The 26,326-nt window shown below is 45.6% G+C and overlaps 1 protein-coding gene across 6 annotated transcripts in view; it reads left to right on the top strand.

The window, feature by feature from the left end:
• The first annotated feature begins 18,298 nt into the window (after positions 1-18,298).
• LOC134338830 (transcription cofactor vestigial-like protein 2) overlaps positions 18,299-26,326 on the top strand; it is a 43,344-nt gene continuing 35,316 nt past the window's right edge. For 3 of the 6 annotated variants that reach the window (XM_063034927.1, XM_063034928.1, XM_063034929.1), the window contains exons 1-2: positions 18,299-18,511; positions 19,545-19,803. In XM_063034927.1, the coding sequence (XP_062890997.1) occupies positions 18,443-18,511; positions 19,545-19,803 (328 nt within the window). In that variant the 5' untranslated portion in view covers positions 18,299-18,442. Of the gene's footprint in view, positions 18,635-19,213; positions 19,345-19,544; positions 19,804-26,326 lie in introns of those variants that run through there. The other 3 variants (XM_063034930.1, XM_063034931.1, XM_063034932.1) reach the window with 3 other exon arrangements.

The following is a 26,326-nucleotide window of genomic DNA, read 5'->3' as shown; positions in this document are numbered from 1 at the left end:
GGTTGTCTATCCTCTCTATCAGAGTCAGATTTAATATCAATGGTATAGGGCAGGAGGAGAAGATGGCGGTGCGACGCAGCGCGCGCAGCTCTCCGGTGAAATGATATTGTATTTGTAAGTAGGATGCCGTGCACAATTCTGATTTGATGGGGACAGACGTGAGAAGGCACAGAGGAACATCTGGAGAAATTTCTGAAATGCCCGGTTCGCTGCCGCTGCTACTGTGCAATCGAGAATCTCCGGAGGGAAGGCCTCAAAATCCCCGGCTTTGCCTGCTGCTGGCGACCGAGGCTGAGGTCGAAGCGTTCGGTAGAGATGGTGCTCGGTACTCGGTGTTGGAGGGCTGATCGCAGCTCGAAGGTTTTGGACGACTCAGAGTCGGACTGTGGTCGGGCATGGCAGGGAGAGTTTTCTTCCTTCTCCCATCTGCGGGAGATGTGGGACATTCAAGAGACTTTGAACTTGTTTACTGTGCCATGGCCTGTTCTGCATCAAGTTATGGTATTGTTGCACTGTTGTAACTATATAATTATGTGGTTTTTGTTAGTTTTTCAGTCCTGGTCTGTCCTGTGTTTCTGTGATATCACACTGGAGGAATATTGTATCACTTCTTAATGCATGCATTACTAAATGACAATAAAAGAGGACTGAGTGTCCTCATAATCTAATCTAAAAAAAGTCATGAAATTTGTCTTTGCAGCAACAGTACAATGCAATACATATTAATAGAAAAATAAAGAAACATCATTTACAGTAAGTATAGAAATATACACAAATATAATAGTTAAATTAAATAAATTTTGTAAAAATAAAAATAAAAGAGAAGTGAGATACTGTTCAAGGGTTCAATGTCCATTCAGAAATCTGATGGCAGAGAGGAAGAAGCTGTTCCTGAATCGTTGAGTGTGTGCCTTCAGGCTGCTGTACTCCTTCCTAATGGTAGCAATGAGAACAAGACATGACCTTCAGCCACCTCTGCACTGATGATTGATCTAACTAGAGGTCTAACCATCCCCATGTACCCATTGTTAACACCAGAAGCTCCTCCTCTAGTAGTATTAATGGGGGCTAAATGATCACTCTTTGGGCACTTTATTTCAATGCAGTTACAATAACTTCTGTACTCTGCAGATACAGGAGACTGCAGGTGCCGGAATATACAGCAGAAGAAAATCTACTGGAGGAACTTACACAAAATTCTGGAGGAACTCAGCAGGACAGGCAGCATCCGTGGAAAAGCGTAAACAGTCGACTTTTCAGGCCTTCATCAGGACTGGAGGGTGGCAGAGATCACAGAGAGGGGAGCAGTGAGAGAGTGCAATGCTGTACTCCTGTCAAAGGGAAGATTTAAAACGTCTTCATGATAGGCGTCCCTTGAAGAGACTTCACAGTGTAGAAGTAGTATCTCAAACATGAGAAAACCTGCTGTCAGTTGCTGGAAGTCCAAAGCAACACACCCAAAATGCTAGCAGGTCAGGCAGCATCTATGGAAAAGAGATAAGAAGGGTCTTGGCATGAAAGGTCATCTATTTACTCTTTTCAGTAGATGCTGCCTGGGCCTGCTGAGTTCCTCCAGAATGTTGCCTTGGATTTCCAGCATCTGCAAAATTTTCTTCTGTTTCTGGAGGAAACAGTAGATTCTGTGGAATGATTCTGTCATTGTCTCTGGTTAAGACCCATCATCTGGACTGGGACTACATCCAAATGAAGGAACTGAAACCAAGATATTCATTGTCCATTTCTCTCTACACATGCTGCCTGACCAACTGATTTTCTTTAAAGGTTCATTTTTAACTTCTATATTTTATTTGAAATACTTAATCATTGACCAACACTGATTCCAAACACAACTAATAAACACTCCGTGTCCACTTTATCAGGTACACCTGTACACCTGCTCATTAATGCAGATATCTAATCAGCCAATCATGTGGCAGCAACTCAATACATTAGAGCATGGAGACATGGTCAAGAGGTTCAGATGTTGTTCAGACCAAATATCAGAAAGGAGAGTAAATGTGATCTACGTGACTTAGACTGTGGAAGGATTGTTGGTGCCTCATAGGGTGGTTTGAGTATCTCAGAAACTGCTGATCTCCTGAGATTTTCATGCACAACCATCTTCAGAATATAGGAGAAGAGAATGGACCATAGCAGAAAGGGAAGGGGGGGGGGACCAGGGGAAGTAACAGGCAGGTGAGAAGCAGTAGCAGGTCAGAGTGGGGAATAGAGAGAGGGGAGAGGCTGAATTTGTTTACCAGAAGGAGAAATCGATATATATACCATAAGTCAAAGTTGCTGGTGAACGCAGCAGGCCAAGCAGCATCTATAGGAAGAGGCGCAGTCGACGTTTCAGGCCGAGACCCCTGAAGCGTCGACTGCGCCTCTTCCTATAGATGCTGCTTGGCCTGCTGCGTTCACCAGCAACTTTGATGTGTATTGCTTGAATTTCCAGCATCTGCAGAATTCCTGTTGTTTGCGTATATACCATAAGTATACACTTGGCAATAACGGGATACACTGCATCTGAAATCAAAAATTTGCTGCTATTTGGAGTTTATTGAATTACTTTCTCGGCTTAAAATTGGCTGGTTGAGTGATGTCACAGCAACAACCTTGCACTCAACATCCGTAAGACCAAGGAGTTGATTGTGGACTTCAGGAAGGAGAGTTCAAGGAAACGTACAGCAGCCCTCATTGAGAGGTCAGCAGTGAAAGGGGTGAAGATATTTGTGCTAACCCTTTCACCTAATCCAAAATCAGCTTTTCCCTCCTACGTAGCCCTCCATTTTTTTTCTTTCATCCATGTGTCAACCCAAAAGTCTTTTAAATGTCCCTACACTACTCTGACAACATCAGCTGGTCTTCCAGGATCAACACCAGCAACACCAGACAAAGAACAAAGAGAATTCAGAACTCCAGTCAATTGGTTAAACAGGTAGAGTTGCAAATATTGGAAAACGTTATGTCAGCAAGACCAGGGAATTGATTGTAGATTTCAGGAAGGGGATGTCGAGGGAACACACTTGAGGGATCAGGAGTGGAAAGGGTGGGCAGTTTCAAGTTCCTGGGTGTCAACACCTCTGAGGATCAAACCTGGGCCCAACATATTGATGCAATCACGAAAAAGGCACACCAACTGTTATACTTCATTAGTAGTTTGAGGAGACTTGGTACATCACCAAACACTCTAATAAGTTTTGACAGATGTACCGTGGAGAGCATTCTGACGGGTTGTGTCTGTCTGGATTTGCAGGCAGCAATGCGCAGGACTGTGAAAAACTGCAGAGGGCTGTAGACTCAGCCAAATCCATCTTGGGCACTAACCTTTGCACTGTCGAGGACTGCCTCAAAAGCTGATGCCTCAGGATGGTGGCATCCATGAAGACTCCTGCCACCTAGGACATGCTCTCTTACCATTACCACCTTTGGGAGGAGGTACAAGACCCTGAAGACTTACACTCAATATTTTAGGAACAGTTTCTTCATCTCTGCCATCAGATTTCTGAACTGTCTGTGAACCCATGAACGCTACCTCAGTATCTTGCTCTCTTTTTACATGATTTATTTATTTTTTAAATATGTTCTTATTGAAACTTATAGTAAGTGTTATACGTGCATTGTACTGTTGCCACGAAACAAGAAATTTCACAGCATATGTTAGTGATAATAAACCTGATTCTAATTATTCTTATTCTAATGTGTGAGAGGTCCGGGGAGTACAGGAATGAACAAATGGTTGTTTTCCATTTCCCAAAACTTGCAATGAAAACATTAAACTTGCTGACAAAGCAAGTAGTTAAACATATTCTATTGCTTTAACATTTACTCCCCATTGTTGTTTTAAAAGTGAAATCATTTTCAAGTTGGTCTCCTGTTGTGAAGTAGGTTGGAGCTTCTCTCTGTGTCCGCTTTATTAGCTACCTCCTGCACCTAACAAAGTGGCCACTGAGATTACGTCCATGGTCTTTGGCTGCTGTAACCCACCCACTCCAAGCTTCAACATGTTGTGCATTTAGAGAGGCTCTCCTGCTGTAATGTGTGGTTATTTGAGTTACTGTCAGCTTGAACTAGTCTGGCCATTCTCCTCTGGCATCCTCGTTAACAAGGCGATTTTGCCCTCAGAACCTCTGCCCACTGGATTTTTTTTTTTGCTTTTTGCACCATTTTGGGCTGCTGACCATGAAGATCATCATGAAATTTCCCTATCACACCATTTTTTGAAATCACCTACTTGATTTCATAATTCAAGTCAGAATAACTGATGCCAAGATTAAGGAAAGCATTTTTGTTGGTCCACAACCAAACAAGCCATCAATGACAGGCAATTCGAAGAACTTCTAGTGGGACCGGTGAAAATCACATGGAAGGCATTCAAGGATGTTGCTGAAAAATTTCTTGGCAACTACAGAGCACCAAACTACATGCAGCCTGTTGACGACATACTTCAAGCATACAAATCCATGAAATGCAACACGTCACTAAAGATTCATTTTCTGCATTCCCATTTAGACTTCATCCCTGCAAATCTTGCACTGTCAATGTTGAGCATGGGGAAAGGTTTCACCAGGACATTACAGTCATGAAGAAACGGTATCAGGGCAACTGGACTCCCACTATGCTCGCGGATTATTGTCGGACACTTAAGTGAGAAGCCTCAGACACTGAGTACAAATGGAAATCATCAACAATTATCTTTAGCTTAATTAAGCTATTGTAAAACAACAGTGCCATTATGCAATTAAACACGTTATATTCAATAAAAAATTAAGTTCTTGTTTCTCCAAATTCCTACATGATATAAGTAGTCTGAAATCATACTTGTGTTCAGCTTCAAGCGGTCTATCACAAACGAAAAACATTTCTGAGGAAGCAACACTTCCGAAAAAAATTTGTCTGGTGTTATTTCAGACAACTCCTGAAGAACAAAAGACAATCAAGAAAATCGCTGGGATTCCTTCATTTGTTTGGGAGACTATGCCACTTAATAGTGGCAGGAGACTGTTGTTGACACTACACTGTGATTAGAGTGATAAGCTTTTAAATAGCATCAGTTGCGCGTGTTTGTGTTGAAAGAGCAGTGATTTTTGGCAGTGATAGTTCAGAAGAATAAGCAGTAGAAAAAAATCTCAAGTGTTTGCTCACTGCAATTTTAAGCATTTAGTGTTGGAGATGCCAGACCCGGCCAAGACTGAAAATGAAATGATTTCACTACGTCAACAAGTTCAGATCCATGGATAATTTGAAGGTATCGACAATCAGCTTGAATGTTACAATTAAAATAAATATTTGGAGGATGCAGTCATCAATAGTATTGTATGAAGGCAGTCCATTATCTGCACTAAGAGTCTGTGCAGATTTTGTTCATGGCATACACTGGCTGAATTCCTCGGTGGATAACTGTTAGGAACTAATACAGAAGTTTTATAGTACTGTAGCTACTACTGGTAGTGTTCTAATTTGTTTACTATTTCACTCAAATGCATAATTTATGAATCAGTTTGCCTTTTTATATCTTTTTAGCTATTTCCATGAAATTTTGGCTAATTGGGACAGCCTCTTAATTGGGTCAAAACATACTGGTTGCAATGTGCCCAATTAACCAGAATCCACTGTGATTCTTACCTTCTGTGTCACCTTTTTTGCTCCTGACCCACCTCCATTCCTCCCAGTTTGCTCCCTTTTCCATGCCCCCCCATCCACCTATCACCTACCAGTGCCTCTCACCCCCTCCTCCCTCTTCTCTTTATCGTGGTTATCATCCTTCTCTACTCTCTGTCGTGATGCAGGCTCTCAATCGAAGCATCATCAGCTCCTTCCCCTACAGATTCTGCTCAACTTCCATAATCCCTGGGCGCAAATGGCAAATACCAGAGGTCACCTTTATTAAGCTGAGTGGAGAGGAGTTTGGAGGTGATATCGGAGGTAGGTTTCTCACACACAGAGTGGTGGGTGTGTGGAATGCACTGTTAGGATTGGTGATAGAAGCAGATACTTCCTGAAAAAGCTAAAGAAATTTGGTCTGTCCCCTAAAACCCTCACTATTTTTTATAGATGCACCGTAGAAAGCATTCTTCTAGGGTGCATCACAACTTGGTATGGAAGTTGTCTTGTCCAAGACCAAAAGAAGCTGCAGAAGATCGTGAACACGGCCCAGCACATCACACAAACCAATCTTCCTTCCTTGGACTCACTTTACACCGCACGCTGTCGGAGAAGTGCTGCCAGGATAATCAAGGACACGACCCACCCAGCCAACACACTTTTTGTCCCTCTTCCCTCCGGGAGAAGGCTCAGGAGCCTGAAGACTCATACGGCCAGATTTGGGAACAGCTTCTTTCCAACTGTAATAAGACTGCTGAACGGATCCTGACCCGGATCTGGGCCGTACCCTCCAAATATGCGGACCTGCCTCTCGGTTTTTTTGCACTACCTTACTTTCCCTTTTCTATTTTCTATTTATGATTTATAATTTAAATATTTAATATTTACTATCGATTTGTACTTTAGGGAGTGCGAAGCGCAGAATCAAATATCGCTGTGATGATTGTACGCTCTAGTATCAATTGTTTGGCAACAATAAAGTAAAGATACATTAGAGACATTTAAGGGACTCTTAGATAGGCACATGGATGTAAGAAAAATGGAAGCGTAACTGGGAGGAAAGGGTTACATTAATTATGGAGTAAGCTAAAAGGTTCCTCCAAGAGGACCACAGCCTTGTCGTAGGGTTTGGAGGCTTGCGTGCCTCAGTGACCCGGAGAGCTACGTTGGCTGGAGTCAGGGATTTATGCTTTGGCTCTTGGTAGGCTCACCCATGCCAAACAGGTCAAAGGGTAGAGGCCAGACTGAGAGTGGTCCAGGTTTGGGGGTTCATCTCAGGGCTAACAACCCTGACTGGTCAAACAAAACTGTTACAGAAATAGCAGTGAAGAATCATTCTACATCTGCACGTGACAGTATTCCTGAGTCTCCACCGGGGACTTGCACGACTGACAGTAGTGAAAACCAAGAGGAAGCTACTGACACAGTGAAGGACATTCATTGCTACCCTAAACGCAGTAGATAGGTAGGTAGGCTAAAAGGTTAGCACAACATTGTGGGCTGAAGGCTCTGTACTCTTCTTTATTGTTCTATGTCAGAGGTAGTTTTTTTTATTACATAGACTGGTGGGTATGTGGAAAGCGCTGTCAGGGATGGTGAGCAGAGGCAGATACTTTCGGGACATTTAAGAGACCCTTCGATATGCACAACTATTGTTGTTTCTTTTTGGCCTTGTGGCGTATCAGATGGCATTTTATGCTGTTTCCTTAGCATTTGTCTGTTTTTAATGAGGCTGAGGTACTAGCTCGACGCTCAACCCAGCACAGAAAGCGTCCAAGAAGCCAGCCGGATTCAAACTTGGGACCAGTGGCCTGAACGTGCGGTGCTGATGCCACTACACCACCGGATGAAAGAAAAAATGGAGGGCTTTGTAGCAGAGAAGAATTAGGCTGGGTCAGCACAACATTGTGGGCCAAAGGGTTCAGACTGTACTGGATTGTTATATTTTCTAACTCCATCCAGTCTTAGTTTAATACCTCTCCATGCTCACACAACAGCATGGTGGCATAGTGATTAGCACAACGCTTTACAGTACTGGTGGCCCCGGTTCAGTTCCCGCATGCCATCTTGGTAGCGAGTGTGTTTGGCATCTAAGTCCAGGCTACAGAACTTTAGATAGGAAAGCCAGCAATCAAATTTTGCCTCTTAACAGTAGGCATACTACTTGGACCAAAAATTAGTCCTTGACCCGGTATTGTGAATTAACAATAATAGTAATTTGCCAAATAAGATTACTAAGATGCTGCCTGGCCTGCTGATTTCCTCCAGCATTTTATGTGTGTTACTAAGAAACTTGAAGTAATTGGGAAGTCCTGGCAGGGCATCAAGGAAAGTAGCTGATTGCAGAGTAACACTGAAGCTGAGGAGCTAGGAGGAACTCTGATTAACACTTGATTAGATACTGCATTACATGTGGGATTAAGACATCTGGTCCCTGGCCAACTGTCTATTTGTGATAGAGGCTACATCTACAGTACTGCCTTACAGAGAGATGTTCTCTTTCCATTACTAAACAGCATTAACACGAATAATAAATCAGTGTTGGTCTATGACCCCAGAAAGTAAAAATAAACAATCAAAGTTTTTCATATTTTGAGATTCAGTGTGGAATAGGCCCTTCTGGCTCTTCAAACCACACTGCCCAGCAATCGCCCAATTTAATCCTAGCCTAATCACAGAACAATTTACAATGACCAATTAACCCACCAACCAGTACATCTTTGGAATGTGGGAGGAAACCAGAGCACCTGGAGGAAACCCACGCGGCCATGGGGAGAACTTGGAGGACCAGTGGACCACTCATAGTCTAGCCTCTAACTTTTGACCTGTTTGGCATGAGTGACCCCACCAAGAGCCAAAGCATAAAGCCCCGACTCCAGGCAACATAACTCTCTGGGTCACTGGGGCACACAAGCCTCCAAACCCAATGACAAGATTGTGGTCTTCTTGGAGGTAATTGTATTTCAGTTCAGTTCAATTTAGTGTTGCGTCGCTTGTGGACTCCAGGCTGCAGATCTAGTCTGTGTTCAAAGTGCCCCGATGAAAATTATGCAAAATAGCAAAAAGAAAAGGTGCAAACAGAAACCAGCAATGCATACAACATGAATTGCAGAGTCAGATATGATTATATGATTACGAGGACACGCAGTACTCTTTTATTGTCATTTAGTAATGCATGCATTTAGAAATTATACAATGTTTTTCCAGAATTATATCACAGAAACACACGACAAACAGACTTAAAAACTAACAAAAACCACAAAATTATAACATATAGTTACAACAGTGCAAAGCAATACCGTAATTTGATAAGAACAGACCATGGCACGGTAAAAGTCTCAAAGTCTCTCGAAAGTCCCATCATCTCACGCAGACAGTAAACCTCCAGCGCCGCCAACTTGCCGATACAGTATACTGGAAGCATCCGACCACAGTCCGACTCCGAGTCCGTCCAAAAACTCCAAGACACCGACCAGCTCTCCGACACCGAGCACCGAGCACCATCTCTGCCAAGTGCTTCGACCCCGGCCCCGGCAACAGGCAAAGCCGAGGATTTGGGGCCTTCGTCTCCAGAGATTTTCGATCGCACAGTGGCAGCAGCAGCGAAGCAGGCATTTCAGAAGTTACTCCAGGTGTTCATCTGCGCTTCTCACTGCTGTCTCCATCAAATCCGGATTGTGCACGGCCCCCTAGTTACACATACGATATTCATTTGGAACGGCCGCGCACGCTCCGTCGCGCCGCCATCTTCTCCTCCCTCCTTTGCTACCCTATGTGCCCATGATGCTGCTGTGGGTGTTTCATTGTCATACACACAAGCACACATATGCAAACAAGATTCAAAGGATCAAGGGTTCAGAGCTCATTTATAAATTACACAACATGACTTTGGCTTCGACTGCCTGAATTAAGTCATGATGATTCAAAACTAACAGGGAGTCATCAGCTTCTTTCCTGTGCTGAGGCACAAGATTCTTCACCTTCGACGTTTCAGGCTGAGATACTTCTTCAGGACTGAAAATGAAGGCGAAGAAGCCAGGATAAGAAGGTGGGGGAGGAAAATGTGTAGAAGCTTCCAGGTGATAGGTGAGACCAGATGAGGGGGAAGATGGGTGGGTGAGTGGGGGAGGGGGAATGAAATAAGTAGCTGGAAGGTGATGGGTGATCAGATAAAGGAACCATAGGAGCAGAATTAGGCCATGCAGCCCAGTGGGGTAGAAACTTGCCCCGCCCTGCCTGCAGCCCAGGTTCAGATTTGGTTGCTGGTGCTGTCTGTGTGGTCTTAGCTTGTTCACCCTCCTTTACATGCTGCACTTTCCTTCCATATCCCAAAGATGTGCAGCCTGGTAGGTTCACCAACGCCCAAGAGATCCTGCTGATGCTGGGGAGGCCAGGGCAACACACACAACGTGCTGGAGAAACTCAGCAAGTCATGCAGCATCTACAGGAAGGAAAAAATAGTCAATGTTTCGGTCTGAGGACCTCCTTTGGATGGGAAATGAAGGGGGAAGAAGCCAGAACAAGAAGGTGGGGGAGGGGAAGGATTACAAACTGGAAGGTGAGAGCAGGTAAGGGGGATTAAGTAAGAAGCAGGGAGGTGATAGGTAATACCAGGCCCTTGAAAATTGGTTATTATTGTCGCATGTGGCAATGTGGAGTATTATCAACAGTTTTGGGCCCAATATCTCAGAAAGGATGTGTTGTCATTGGAGAGAGTCCAGAGGAAATTCACGAGGATGATTCCACGAATGAAGGGGTTAACATATGCGGAGCGCTTGGCAGCTTTGGACCTGTACTCATTGGAATTTAGAAGACTGCGTGGGGATCCATTGAAACCTACTGAATGTTGAAAAGACATTTTCTATGGTGGGTGTATCCAGAACTATAGGGCAGTGGTCCCCAGCCACCGGGCCATGGACCGGTACCGGGCCGCAAAGCATGTGCTACTGGGCCGCAAGGAAACGATATAATTTGACGATATGAAATGATATGCACCTTTCCTCATTCCCTGTCACACCCACTGTTGAACTTGAACACACGCGAGGTCATCAGTGACCCAAGACATGCAAAGGAATGGGTCCCTGACCCATTTGTGAATGTCCCTGGTGAATCATCCACGTCAGCGCAGGAAAAAGATCAACTCCTCGAGCTTGCAAGTGACGGTGGGCTGAAAAGTATGTTTGATATAGCATCTCTGCCAGCATTCTGGATCAAAGTCAAGGCTGATTATCCTGAGATAGCCACGAAAGCACTGAAAACGTTGCTTCCATTTCCAACATCATATCGCTGCGAAGCAGAGTTTTCTACAACGAATGCAATGAAAACTAAATCACGGAATAGACTGGACATAAGGAACCCCGTTCGAGTATCGCTGTCTTCCAGCACCCCTCGATAGGACCGTCTTGTTGCAGGGAAACAAGCCCAGGGCTCCCACTGATTCAGCGATATTGATGTGTTGCAATGATTTCATATGTTCATATGGGGGAAATATGCGCTGTGTGTTTAATAGCCAAACGTTACTTAAAATGTTATGATGCTATTAACTTATGAGTGACTTATAATTGACTTATCACTATATTCATGCGAGGAAAATATGCACTGTGTGTTTAATATTAAATTTGTTAGATAAACCCTTTTAGAAAAGAAATTGAGTTTATTAGCCACTTATAGTTGACTTATCACCTATATTCCAGTTGTGATTAACACATCCCCCCACCCCACCGCCGTCAGCCGGTCCGCAAGAATATTGTCAATATTAAACCGGTCCACGGTGCAAAAAAGGTTGGGGACCCCAGCTATAGCGCACAGACTCAAAATTAAAGTGATAGCCTTTAGAATAGAGGAAAGGAGGAATTTTTTTTAGCTGGAGAGTAGTAAATCTGTGGAATGCTCTACCACAGACTGTGGTGGAGGCCAAGTCCATGCATATATTTAAGGCGGAAGTTGATCGTTTCCTGATCGGTCAGGGCAACAAAGGCTATGGCAAGAATGCAGGTGTATGGGGTTGAGTGGGATCCGGGATCAGCACAATGGAATGGTGGAGCAGACTCGACGGGGTGAATGGCCTAATTCTGCTCCTATGCCTTGTGGTCTTATCCACACTGATCGTTTCATTACGACAGTGCATCGAGGTACAGCAGCGAGGTCACGGAACAGATTACAGGCGAGGTGATGCTTGTTGTCTTGAAGCAAGTTAGTGTAGATAAATCCCCACGGCCTGAAAAAGTGTTCCCTCGGACTCCAGGAGAAGCTAGTACAGAAATGACAAGGGCCTGACAGAGATATTAAACATCCTTAGCTGCAGGTGAGGTGCCGTGAGATTAGAGGATATGAATGTGGTTCTGTTGTTCAAGAAAGGCTCAAAGAATGAGTCAGGAAATTAAAGATCGGTGAGCCTGACAGCAGTAGTGAGAAAGTTTTTGAAGGATATTCTAAGGGACTGACTTACTTATTTACTTACTTCGATACAGCACGTACCAGGCCCTTCCGGCCGTTCGAGCCGTACCACCCAGCAATCCCCAATTTAATCCTAGCCTAATCGTGGGACAATTTACAATGACCAATTAATCTACCAACCGGTACATCTTTGGGCTGTGGGGAGAAAACCTGAGCACACGGAGGAAACCCACGCGGTCACAGGGAGAACATACAAACGCCTTACAGACAGCGGTGGGAATTGAATCTGTGTTGCCTGTACTGTAAAGCGTTGTGCTAACTACGACACTACTGTGTCACTCTATCCAAGTATCTAAGTACATGGATTGACAGGGACAGAGTAGGTATGGCCAACATGGCTTTGGTTGTAAGTTGTGTCTAATCAATCTTACAGATACATAGAGAGATACTTAATTGATCCCAAATGAAATCACAGTGTCACAACAGCATTACAAGTGCACAGATATAAGTATCCAAACAAAAGTAGAAAGAATTAAAAATAAGTTACTACAAACAGTCTAACAGGAGGGGGTCTCACTTCCCCAGCTATAGGTTGGCTCACTGTAGGGCCTGATGGCCAAGGGTAAGAATGACCTCATATAGTGCTCTTTGGAGCAGCATAGTTATCTCAGTCTATTATTAAAAGTGCTCCTCTATTCAGCCAAGGTGGCATGCAGAGGCTGAGAAACATTGTCCAGAATTGCCGGGATTTTCCGTAGGGTCCTTTGTTCTATCACAGTCTCCGGTGTGTCCAGTTTGACTCCTATAACAGAGCCAGCCTTTCTAATCAGTTTATTGAGCCAGCTGGCATCGCTCGTGTTGATGCCATTTCCCAAGCACTACATAGAATATTGTACTGGCAACAACAGACTAGTAGGACATGTGAAGGAGAGGCCTGTATATTCCAAAGGATCTCAGTCTTCTCAGGAAGTAGAGGCAACTCTGGCCCTTCTTGTACACATCCTCTGCATTGGTGCTCCACTCAAATCTGTCAACCAGGTGCACCTGCACGTAGTTGTAGGTCCTCACCACATCCATGTCCTCACCATCAACAGTAACAGACAGTAATGCAGGTTTAGTCTTCCTAAAGTCCATCACCATCTCCTTTGTCCTACTGATGTTGAGTTGCAGATGATTCAGCTTGCACCACTTGACAAAGTCCTCCACCAGGCCCTTGTATTCTTCCTCCCATCCTCCCTTTATGCATCCAACTATTGCTGAGTCATCAGAGAATTTCTGCGGATGGCATGACTCGGTATCTAAAGTCCAAGGTATACAGGGTAAACAAGAAGAGAGCCAATACAGACCCTGTGGGGCCCCAGTGCTGCTTATAGCCTTGTCTGACACACAGCTCTGAAGCCGCACAAACTGTGGTCTGCCAGCCAGGTAGTCCTTTATCTAGAATACAATGGAAGTGCCAATCTGCATTGTATGGAGTATTTCCCCTAGCAATGAGCACTGTGTAATACTGAAGGCACTTGAAAACTCAAAAAACATAATCCTCACAGAGCTGCCCTGCTTATCCAAATGGGAGTAGGCTCTGTTCAGCAGGTGGATGACAGTATCGTCGACTCTAATGTACTCCTGGTAGGCAAACTGCAGGGAATCGAGGGCTGATCTGACCAGGGGTGGGAGTTGAGGTAGGACCAGCCTCTCTAGGGTCTTCATGATGTGTGAGGTCGGGGCCCTGGACGGTAGTCATTCAAGACTTTTGGTTGGCCCTTCTTGGGTACAGGGACCACACATGAAGTTTTCCACACCATCGGGACCCTTTCCAGGCTGAGACCCACACTGAAAATGTGCTGGAGAACTCCACACAGGTGCTCAGCACACTCCTTCAGGGCCTCGGGGTTCACACCATCCAATCCCAATGCTTTACAGTGTCTAAGTTTCCCCACAGCCCTTCTCACCTACTCAGTACTGAAGGTGAGTCCATGATGACTGGGAAGTTGGTGAAAGGTGGGGGCTGGGGGAGGTGAAGATTTGGACGACAGCAGTTGGTATGTGGAGGTGTGGATGGTAGGTGTCGGGCAGGGAAGAGAGGTAGACCGTGATAACCTGTGCTGTTCATTCACATGTTGAATTGGAGGGGGTAGAAGGGAGGAGGGGAGGTATTGGTGTTGAGGGAGCATTGGGTGCCTCTGCATCTGGATTGGTGTGCTGAGGGGGGTGTGAACGGGGGGGGGCAATTGTCAAACCTATTGAGTTATCAAGTTTTACGAGCAAGTTACCAGGATAGTTGATAAAAGCAAGGCAGTGGATGTTGTCTACATAGACTTTAGTAAAGCCTTTGACAAGGTCCCGCATGGGTGGTTTGATCAAGAGGTATTCAAGATTATACACTGACTTCATGGAAGAGGCCAGAGAGTCATAGTGGTTGATTTCTTCTCTGACTGGGCGGCCTGTGACTAATGGTGTGCCACAGGGATCGGTGCTGGGTCCATTTTTATTTGCCTTCTATATCAATGATCTGGATGATAAATTGGTAAACTGGATCAGCATATTTACAGATTATCCCAAGATTGGGGGTGTAGTAGACAGTGAGGAAGACTTTCACGGCTTGCAGCGGGATCTGGAAAAATGGACTGAAAAATGGAAATTTTAATGGAAATTAATGCAGGCAAGTTTGAGATGTTGCACTTTGGGAGGACCACTTTGGGTAGGTCTTACACAGTGAGCGCCAAGAGACTGAGGAGTGTAATAGAACAAAGGGATCTGGGAATACAGGCCCATAATTCATTGAAAGGGCCGTCATGGGTGGATAAGGTCATAAAGAAAGATTTTGGCACATTGGCCTTGATAAATGAATGCACTGAGTACAGGAATTGGGATGTTATGTTGAATTTCTTCTAAGATACCATCTAGTCCATGCTGAACCACTTAAACTACTTACTCCCATCGATCTGCACTGGGACCACAACCCTCCACACCTTTACCATCCATGTACCCGTCCAAACTTCTCTTAAATATTGAAATCGAGCTCACGTGCTCCACTCGTGCTGGCAGCTCGTTCCACACTCTCACCACCCTGTGAGTGAAGAAGTTTCCCCTCATGCTCCCCTTGAACTTTTCATCTTCCACTCTTAACCCATGGCCTCTGGTTGTAGTCCCACCCAACTTCAGTGGTAAAACGCAAACACGAGGAAATCTGCAGATGCTGGAATTTCAAGCAACACAGATAAAAATTGCTGGTGAACGCAGCAGGCCAGGCAGCATCCATAGAGTCTGTCCTGACGAAGGGTCTCGGCCCGAAACGTCGACAGTGCCTCTTCCCATGGATGTTGCCTGGCCTGCTGCATTCACCAGCAATTTTTATGTGTGTTGCTTCAGTGGAAAAAGCTTGCTTACATTTACCCTACCAATACCCCTCATAATTTGGTATACCTTTATCAAATATCCCCTCAGTCTTCTACGTTGGAAGGAACAAAGGGCTAACCTATTCAAAATTTCCAAATAACACAGGTCCTCCTATACTGGCAACATCATTGTAGAGTTACTCCGTACTCTTGTAACCTTATTTACATCTTTCCTGTAAGTAGGTGACCAAAACAGCACACAATACTCCAAATTAGGCCTTACCAACGCCTTATGCAACTTCAACATAACATTGAAATGCTATTTAAATACATATTTATGCAAATCCTATTTTGACTGATTATGGCAACAGCACATTAATTACTCGTTAATAAGCAACAATTTACATAATCAGATGCTGTTCGGCAGCAGACCTGAAATTGATAACCAGGCCACGCTGAGTCGTTGGGCTGTCAAGAGGTCACTCGCTTGTTTGCTGAACTCGTAACCCAGAGTTGAGTCAACATTTAACTTTTTAATTAGAAGATACTTGCCGCTCGCTGGTGGACTTTGCAAGGACCGCGCTCTTTTGAAACGAAGGCTTAAAGCACTTGGGGCTTTCGTTGGTTTGTTTTAATTTATCCACCCAGGAGGTTAACAAACAAAAGTTATTTTAAACTGTAAAAGCTATGCAGATATGAAGCGCGGATACAACTGATTTGGGAGACGCAAAAGATTGGGCGAAGCGAATTTGAGCATTTTTTTAAAATTAGCACGCATAAAATAATGTAATGCTTCTCTTTTAACATCCCATCGTCTTATTCTTTACCTTTGGGGGGGGGTCAACATTTCTTTCTGAAGCTGCTGATCAGAAATAAAACGCTTTGTTTCCATGAGGTAAACGCAAGATCAGAATCGGGTTTAACAATATCGGCATATGTCGTGAAATTTTGTTGAGTTTGCGACAGCGGTACAATGCAATACAATAATAGAGGAAAAACTGATTTAGAGTGGGAGAGAGAGAGAATTATATATATTGTTAAATTAAATAAGTAGTGCAAAAATAGAAATAAAAAATTAGTGAGGTAGTGTTCTTGGGTTCAATGTCCATTGACCGTGTAGTAGTTGCCTCGCCCCATACATACCAGATGGTGATGCGGCCAGATATATCAAGTCCCCACAACTACTTATGGAATGAGATTGAAATGTGAGTGTTCTTTACAATCAATGTCTTTTTTTATTTATTTTCAGAGGCCATTTAACACTACAATACTGGTCAGGTCATTGACCCCACAAAGTTGTGCTGATCTTTATGGTAAATACACTCCTCCATATCAGCTGGTTGAGTGGTATCGCAGCAATCTCAGTAAGACCAAAGAGCTGGTTGTGAACTTCAGAACGGGGAAAACGAAGGAACATCTTCATAGAAGGATCAGAAGTGGACCGAGTGAGGAATTCCAATTTCCAGGGTGTCAATATTTCCGAACATCTACCCTGGACCCAACAAACAAGCCGATGCAGCTACAAAGGAGGCGCGACGGCGGCTATATTTCATTAGCAGTTGGTGGAGATTTGGTACGTCACCAAAAAAACTGGAAATTTTCTACAGATGTACCGTGGAGAGCATTCTGACTGGCTGCATCGCCGTCTGGTATGGGTGGAGTGGGGGGTAAGAGGGCTACTGCACAGGATCGAAGTAAACTGCAGAGAATTGTAAACTCAGTCAGCTCCGTCATGGACACCAGCTTCCGTAGGAGGTCATCTTCAAGGAGCGATGCCTCAGAAAGGTGGCACCCATCATTAGGGACCCCCCCCCCCACCACCACCACCACTCAGATCATGCCCTCTTCTCATTGCTACCATCAGGGAGGAGGTACAGGAGCCTGAAGACCCCTCTTCTCATTGCTACCATCAGGGAGGAGGTACAGGAACCTGAAGACTCCTCTTCTCATTATTACCATCAGGGAGGAGGTACAGGAGCCTGAAGGCACACACTCAACGATTCAGGAACAGCTTCTGCCGCTCTGAATGGATTTTGAACCTATGAACACTACCTCACTATTTTCTCATTTTTGCACTACTTATTTAATGTAACTACTATATATTATAAACTGTAATTCACGTTTTTCTTTCTCCATTATCCTGTATTGAATTCTACTGCTGCCGCAAAGTTAACAAATCTCATGACGTATGCCGGTGATATTAAATCTGATTCTGATCCAACCCTTTCCATATCCATGCGTCTAAACTCCTCTTACACCGTTTCCACTAACTAACCACTCTGCGTTAAAAAAAACTTTCCCCTTCTAATCTTAATAGCACGTCCTCTGGCGTTTGACATTTCCATAGTTTACTTCGCAGAAACAGAATCGGGTTTAGTATCATCGGCATATGTCCTGAAATTTGTTGACTTTGAGGTAGCAGTACAATGCAATACATGATAATAGAGGGGAAAACTGTGAATTGCAGTAAGTTTATATATTTTAAATAGTTAAATTCAGTAAGTCGTGCAAAAATAAAAATGTAGTGAGGTAGTGTTCATGGGTTCAATGCCCATTCAGGAATCGGATGGCAAAGGGGAAGAAGTTGTTCCTGAATCGTTGAGTGCGTTTCCCCTCATGCAAAACTTAAACGATTCAATTGTAAACTCCTGACGAAGGGTCTCGGCCTGAAACGTCGATTGTACCTCTTCCTAGAGATGCTGCCTGGCCTGCTGCGTTCACCAGCAACTTTGATGTGTGTTGCTTGAATTTCTAGCATCTGCAGAATTCCTCGTGTTTGCAATTGTAAACTGAACTTAATTTGTATGAGGCGCGGTGGTTAAAGGTCGAGCTGTCACTCACCCCCTCTTTAGAAAAATCCTCCCGTTCGCGCATCCCTGCCGCAGGTCATTGGCGTTCGCTTTGCCTCAGGGAGGAGCCGACGTCTGGATGTGGGTTTGCGATGCTTTGGGGGTACGCGTCGGCTGCTCCGGGCTAGTGTGCCGGAGTTACTGTCATTCACATGTCGAGCCTTCTGTCAGTGGACTAGGCGAGGCTGTGCGGCCAGCCAAGCCTCACGAGGCGGCCACCTGTCTCAGCGTGGAGCCCTTCCAACCCAATCGTTCAGCATGAGCTGTCTGGATATCATGCACCATACGTACGGCGCACGTCCTCATAGTTCGGCGCAGTGTACACAGGTGGGACAGCAGCTCGGGCAGCGGGCCGTTCGACTACTCATTCTCGTTACTACAGCAGCGGTCTCTTGCCAGGAGTATTTAGTTACTAGGTGAGACAGTTGGAGAATGCTCGATTCCCGTTAGGTAAGATCCACTGGGATTGAATTGATCCGCCCTGCCGGCGGTTGCAATCTGTCCCTTTATCCGGTCATTTCTGTTTTAAAGCTTCGGGTTTAAAAAGCCGCTTGGCATAGGTGGACTCGTGGTGTCGCCGCTCTTGGACGCTCGCTCCTCTTCTCTCTCCCGATCCCGAGAGGCGCCAAGGGCTGCTGGGTTACCAACCGCAAGTTGTTGCCCCGTTGTGACTTATTTCTTACAATCGGCCTGGAAGTTAAATTTTAGCTTTAAGAAGTCCAATTCCTGTTTTTATTTCCATTTCACTTTTTGAAAGACACGGATCACTGCGTTTGAACGGGGAATCTCCTCTCCCCTTTCCTGTGTGAATGGCGCACAGTTTGACAGAGACTTGTGATTTGTACCGAAATCCTGTGTGTGTGTGTGTGTGTGTGTGTGTGTGTGTGTGTGTGTGTGTTGCAAACCAATGAGTGGGTACGCTGCCAGTTTGTGAAAGACACTGTGTTGGGGAAGGATTAACCCCAGAGTGAGCGCCTCTACCCCTCGGTATATATCCCAGCGGCGCGGTCAAAGCCTGTGCCCGAGAGGGAGTCCCCTCTCGCTGTCCCGTCCTGCTACTTGGAATGTAAAAGTGACATAGCGGAGATACGTTTCCCCAATCGGATTGAATGCTATTGAATGCTTATTAAAGCGCAGGGTCGGCGTTAGTACTACAACTGGTATACAGTACTTCGGTTTTAAATATGTACCGCGCGTTTTCGCCACGTCCGGGATTTCCTTGTTAAGCATCTTGAAGTTTGCCACTTGGCGCGTACTGCCCGGCTGAGCCGAGTCTGCAGAGGTCAGTCCGCCCACTCCGCCGTGGGCCGTGTCCTTCAGCGTGTGCCGCTCTAACACCCCGCTCTCTAAACTCTTCCAGACTTTCGCGGTTTACTCAGGAGCGCAGGGAGGGTCGATGGACGTCGGTGAGCGTCACAGCCCCGTCCCAAGTGAGGAGGATGCCGTGAGGGAGAAGGAGAGACCCGAGGCGGAGTACATCAACTCCAAGTGCGTCTTGTTCACCTACCTCAACGGGGACATCAGCGCTTTGGTGGACGAGCATTTCACCCGAGCTTTGAGAAACTACAGTCCGGAGAGCGGGAGCAGCAAAGCCGGGAAAGGGAGCCCGGAATCGTCAGGTACCGTCTGACCCGATGCCCCGTCCACTGGGGAATGTATTGCTTTTCCTACCATTTGGCCCGTTGGGTACAGAATCAGGTTTAAAATCACTGGCATGTCTTGTGAAATTTGTTGTTATGCATACATTTTAATGTCTGGTTTCTCCATACATTAAAAAAAACTATAAATTACAATAGGAAATATTTTAGAGATACAAACCGGTAACGGGCCCTTCCGAGCCAACGAGCCCGGGGCGGCCCAATTACACCCATAAGACCAATTGACCTGCAAACCCTAGCGTCTTTGGAAGGTGGGAGGAAACACGCGCGGTCACGGGAAAAATGTACATACAGGCAGCGGCGGGAACTGAACCCGATTTCTCTGGCGCTGCAACAGAGTTACGCAAACGGCTGCTATAATTACGTGGAATCAAAAAAAAACAGTGCGGTACTGTTCAAGGATCGGTTCAGAAATCTAACATTGGAGGGGAAGAAAATGTTCCTCAAACGTTGGATGTGTGTCTTCACGCTCCTGTACCTCTTCTCTAATGGTTGTATGAAGAGGAGGGCTGGCTCCAGGAATAATTCTATCCACCCATCTATTTCCCTTGCAAACCATTCTGTCCAGGGGTTCCCAACCTGGGGTCGATGGACCCCTTGCTTAATGGTATTGGTCCATGGCATAAAAAAGGTTGGGGACCCCTGAGAGGGGAATAAACAGTCGACATTTCAGGGCTGATGAAGGGTCTTATCTTCAAACTTACTGCCTGTTAATCCACTGGCATTTAGGGCAGCAATGAAGATCCTCCATCTCTGTCTGTCCTTGGTCGCACAAATATAGGCAGATTCTTCATTGCTGTTTCCGTAACAACTGTGTTTGACCCAGAGCTGAACCCCTGAACCTGGAGGTCCAGTGGACCACTCTTAGTATGGCCTCCACCCTATGACCTGTTTGGCATGGGTGACCCAACCAAGAGCCAAAGCGTAAAGCCCTGACTCCAGCCAACATAGCTCTCTGGGTCAGTGAAGCATGCAAGTCTCCAAACCCTACATCAAGGTTGTGGCCCTCTTGGAGGCTCATCTTTAGATGTCTACTGTTTATTCTCTCCATGGACCTTGCTGAGTTCCTCCACTATTTTGTGTGTGTGTGTGTGTGTGTGTGTGTTGCTCAACATCGGCAGAACCTCCTGTGTCTATGACCTGTTCCCTCTCCTTCCCGTCAATTGCCCCATAGATTCTGCCACTCAACAACACACTGGGAGACAATTCACAGGAGCTAATGAACCCACCAACACCCAGCGTTGTTGGAGTGAGGGAAGGAACCCAAAATTGTCACAGGGGAGCATGCAAACTCCACACAGCCAGCACCCTCCACACAGGATTGAACCCGTGCCACTGGATCTGTGGGGTAACAGCACTAACATCTATATAAATATATTTATTAATTTATTTATTGAGATGCAGCTCAGAATAGGCCCTTCGAGTCACGCCACCCAGCAATCCCCCGATTTAATCCTAGCCTAATCCTGGGACAATTTACAATGACCAATTAACCCACCAACTGATATGTCTTTAGACTGTGGGAGGAAACCGGAGCACCCGGAGGAAACTCGCGCAGTCACGGGATGAACGTACAAACTCCTTACAGGCTGTGGCGGGAAATGAACCTGGGTTACTTGTGCTGTAAAGCACACAAAATGCTGGAGGAACTCAGCAGGCCAGGCAGCATCTATGGAAAAGTGTACAGTCAACGTTTCGGGTGAGACCCTTCAGCAGGACTGCAGGAAAAAAGACGAGGAGTCAGAGTAAAAGGGCAGAGGGAGGAGGAGGGAGAAATACAAGGTGATAAATAAAACTGGGAGGGGGTGGAAGGGCGAAGTAAAGGGTTGGGGAGTTGATTGGCAAAAGAGATTCAGGGCTGGAGAAGGGGTAATCTAAAAGAGTACAGAAGGCAATGGATGAAAGAGAAAGGGTGAGGATTACCAAAGGGAGGTGATGTGTAGGCAAGGAAGTAAGGTGAGAGAGGGAAATGGGAATGGGAAATAGAAAAGGGGCTGGAGGGGGAATTACCAGAAGTTGGAGAAATCAATGTTCATGCCATACATCATCCTTCCTTCCAGTTTCACCTATCACCTTGTATTTCTCCCTCCCCTCGCCCCACCCTTTTACTCTGACTCCTCATCTATTTTCCTCCAGTCCTGTGAAGGAGCCTCAGCCTGAAATGTTGACTGTACTTTTTTCCATAGATGCTGCCTGACCTGCTGAGTTCCTCCAGCATTCTGTGTGTGCTACTTGGATTTCCAGCATCTGTAGATTTTCTCTTGTTTGTACTGTAAAGCATTGTACTGACCACTACGCTAGCATGCTGCCCTGTGGCACCCTGTTGCCAGGGTAAATTACCCCTAAGCAAATTTTTCTCTTCACCCGCCCACCCCCAACCTCTACCCCCAGATGCTGCTAGACCCAAACCTCCTGAGTTCCTCCAGCAGGTTGTATCTTGCCTCAGGTCTCAGCATCTGCAATCTCTTCTGTGTCCACCTAGAAACCATGGCTGTTCTGCTGAAAGGCCATCAATCTGAACGTCAGCGTAGTTTCTCTCCACACGCCGCCTGACCAGTTGTGCATTTTCTACTTTGATCGCAAGTTGCCCCCATTGTTTTCTCCTTGGGGCAAAGCAGGATGAGGGGTGACTTGGAAGAGGTGTTCAAGATGATAGGAGGCATTGATCAAGTGGATAGGCAGAGACTTTTTCCCTGGGCAAACAAGGACGCATAATTTTATGGTGACTGGAATAAAGTATAGAGAGTGGGAGATGTCAGAGTTAGGTTTTTTACAGAGAGTGGTAGGTGCATGGAACAGCCTATCAGGTTTGGTGATAGAGGCAGATACATTAGGGACATTTAAGAAAATGTAAGCATATGGATAATAGAAAAATGGAGGCCTACATAGGAGGGAAGGGAAGGGTTTGATGAAGGGTTCCCAACCCGGAATCCACGAACCCCTGGGGGTCCATGGCATAAAACAGGTTGGAATCCCCTGCATTAGATTGATCTTAGAGTAGGTAGGTCTCCTCCCCCCACCCCACCATTTGTGACAATTACCGGGAGCACTGTAGACAAAAGGATCCCTACCACCCATCCCACAATCTCTTCTTTTTTTAAAATACTTTATTTTCAAAATTTTCCAAAAAAAATGAGAACAACAAAAACATACCAGCTCAGACATGTATAAAAAAGAAATAAGCAAAAAAAAAAGACATAACATTAGAGGGATGCCTATTGTACAAAGTGCTGAAAAATACTTCTAAATCTCAAATGAGGGTCGTGAGAAGTCAGCTGGGGGGAAATTGCTCATCTGGCCCCGGCCTCGTCCAGGTAGGCAAGAAATGGATCCCAGATAGCCGAAAATTTTTTAATTGAATTGTTTCTCAAGGACCTAAGTTTCTCCATCTATATGACTAAGATCATATCAGCTATCCATCTCCGAAAGGAAGGGGGAGAGGGTGATTTCCATTCCCTCAAGATCAGTCTTTTGGCGACAATCATCCCCAGCCTCAGAGACTGTTGTATGGCTGCAGGGAAACAAATAATAGATTGCGAGCAGCCAAATATAGCCAGACCAGCTTCCAAGGGGAAGGATCTTTTATAGGCCTTTGAGTACCAGTCGAGTATTTTGGACCAATCCCACAATCTCTTCGACCCACTACCATCCGGAAAGCGGGTACAGGAGCATCAGGACTGGGACTGCCGGACTGGGTAACAGCTTCTTCCCTCAGGCTGTGAGACTCATGAATACCCTGCCACCTCGGAAGTCTCGTCACTAGTTCAGCGAGCTGTTTACTGTTTCCCTGTACTGTGCTTTACTACATGCATTTTAAGATACATATTATTAACTTATTTATGGTAGTATTTTGGTTTATGTGCTGTGTGTGATAAATGTTTTGTGGGTGCTTTGTGGTCCAGAGGGACATTATTTCGTGTGCTTGTGTATATGTGCAGTAAGATAACAATAAACTTGAACTTCAAAAAGTCAGCACAACATCATGGGCCGAAGGGCCTGTACTGTTCTATGTTCTATGATTGTTTTTTGTTTTGCTCCTAAATGCGGAATTGTAGACAAGTTCACTGTCGTCTAAAATGATCGTTCTAAGCATCGTTTACTGGGGGTGGATTCTGGGAACACCACAAGTTCAGAAAAACAGTTCATCAAAGGTCTTCTTGGAAACTCAAATTAATGCAACAGACAGAGAGTGGGAGAGGGCGTGTATGAGAAGTGTACCTAAACCTATAGCGACACACATCAAAGTTGCTGGTGAACGCAGCAGGCCAGGCAGCATCTCTAGGAAGAGGTGCAGTCGACGGTTCAGGCCGAGCCCCTTCGTCAGGACTAACTGAAGGAAGAGTGAGTAAGAGATTTGAAAGTTGGAGGGGGAGGGGGAGATCCGAAATGATAGGAGAAGACAGGAGGGGGAGGGATGGAGCCAAGAGCTGGACAGGTGATTGGCAAAAGGGATAGGAGAGGTTCATGGGACAGGAGGTCCAGGAAGAAAGACAAGGGGGGGGGAACCCAGAGGATGGGCAAGGGGTATTTTCAGAGGGACAGAGGGAGAAAAAAGAGAGTGAGAGAAAGAATGTGTGTATAAAAATAAGTAACAGATGGGGTACGAGGGGGAGGTGGGGCATTAGCGGAAGTTAGAGAAGTCAATGTTCATGCCATCAGGTTGGAGGCTACCCAGACGGAATACAAGGTGTTATTCCTCCAACCTGAGTGTGGCTTCATCTTCACAGTAGAGGAGGCTGTGAATAGACATGTCAGAATGGGAATGGGATGTGGAATTAAAATGTGTGGCCACTGGGAGATCCTGCTTTCTCTGGCGGACAGAGCGTAGGTGTTCAGCAAAGCATAAACTTATAGTCAGGATTGCCTGTTGCATAATCATTGTTAAAAAAGCAGGCAGACAATGACAATATTTCTAGATGTATGATAATCTCAATTCTCTCAAGGATATCAAACACTTATAACAAGTGGAACATTGACTTCTCAAACTTCCACTAATGCCCCACCTCCCCCTTGTACCCCATCCGTTATTTACTTGTATACACACATTCTTTCTCTCTCTCTCTCCTTTTCCTCCCTCTGTCCCTCTCACTATACCCCTTGCCCATTCTCTTTCCCCCCTCGCCCTTTTCTTTCTCCCTGGGCCTCCTGTCCCATGATCCTCTCATATCCCTTTTGGCAATCACCTGTCCAGCTCTTGGCTCCATCCCTCCCCCTCCTGTCTTCTCCTATCATTTCGGATCTCCCCCTCCCCCTCCCCCTCCCACTTTCAAATCTCTTACTAGCTCTTTCTTCAGTTAGTCCTGACGAAGGGTCTCGGCCCGAAACGTCGACCGTACCTCTTCCTAGAGATGCTGCCTGGCCTGCTGCGTCAACCAGCAACTTTGATGTGTGTTGCTTGAATTTCCAGCATCTGCAGAATTCCTCGTGTTTGCGTAACGAGTGGATTTGTACATTTCTTGAGCTTTTCTCAGTACTACCCGCAGGGAGGAGGTACAGGAGACTGCAGACACACACCTAATGTTTTAGGCACAGCTTCTTCCCCTCCATCATCAGATTTCTGAACAGACAATGAATATCCTCTCTAGTTTTGATCACTTTTTGCAGTACTTATTTAATTATAGATATTCCTTATTTAAATTTACAGTCATTTCTATATCATGCACTGTACTGCTGTCACAGAACCACAAATTTCATGACACAGGGCAGCACAGTAGCATAGTGGTTAGCACAACGCTTTGCAGTATCGGAGATCTGGGTTCAATTCCCGCCGCTGCCTGTCAGGAGTTTGTACGTTCTCCCCATGACCGCGTGGCTTTCTTCCAGGTGCTGTGGTTTCCTCCAACACGCCAAAGACCTACCAGTTCACAGGTTAATTGGTCACTTTAAATTGTCCCATGATTATGTTAGGATTTAATTGGTCACTATGCTAGGATTAAATTGGGGGGGGTTGCTGTACAGCATGGCTTGAGTTGCTGCAAGGGCCGATTCTACACTGTATCTCTAAGTGATAAGTAAGTAATACTAAAGCTGATTCTGAAACAGATTTATCAACATTGACTTGGAGATCATGAGATTGGTTGTTTTGCACAGCAGTACAGTGTATGGGGTGTCCAGGGAGGGGTAGCACCTCTGGTGAAGGGGCTTTTCATATCCATCCTAAACAATCCACTCACCTTTGATCCCCACCGCACAGTCAGCTCTCACCTGAGGCTCCAAGTCGCTGTCTACCCTGGTACACAGTTTTGACAGGGGCGGGATAAACCAGGTGAGGGTAGCCGGTGAGTTAGGGACATGCCTGTCCCAGCATATGAAGCCAGCTCCGGCGGACTGGCCAGATGAGATCTACAGTGGGATCCAAAGGCCAGGAAGGCGGTTCTGCAAGACTCCATAGAGAGCGAAGGGCGTGACAAGGCACAGAAGACATCATGGTCATCCACTGCAACCAAGGAAGACCCCAGTTTGTGACGCTTATTTGTACCACTGG

This window comes from Mobula hypostoma, chromosome 28, assembly GCF_963921235.1.
Source record: "Mobula hypostoma chromosome 28, sMobHyp1.1, whole genome shotgun sequence".
NCBI classification, from domain to species: Eukaryota; Metazoa; Chordata; class Chondrichthyes; order Myliobatiformes; family Myliobatidae; genus Mobula; species Mobula hypostoma.
Note: the sequence above shows the minus strand (reverse complement) of the source record. Positions and strands in the feature narration are given on the sequence as shown.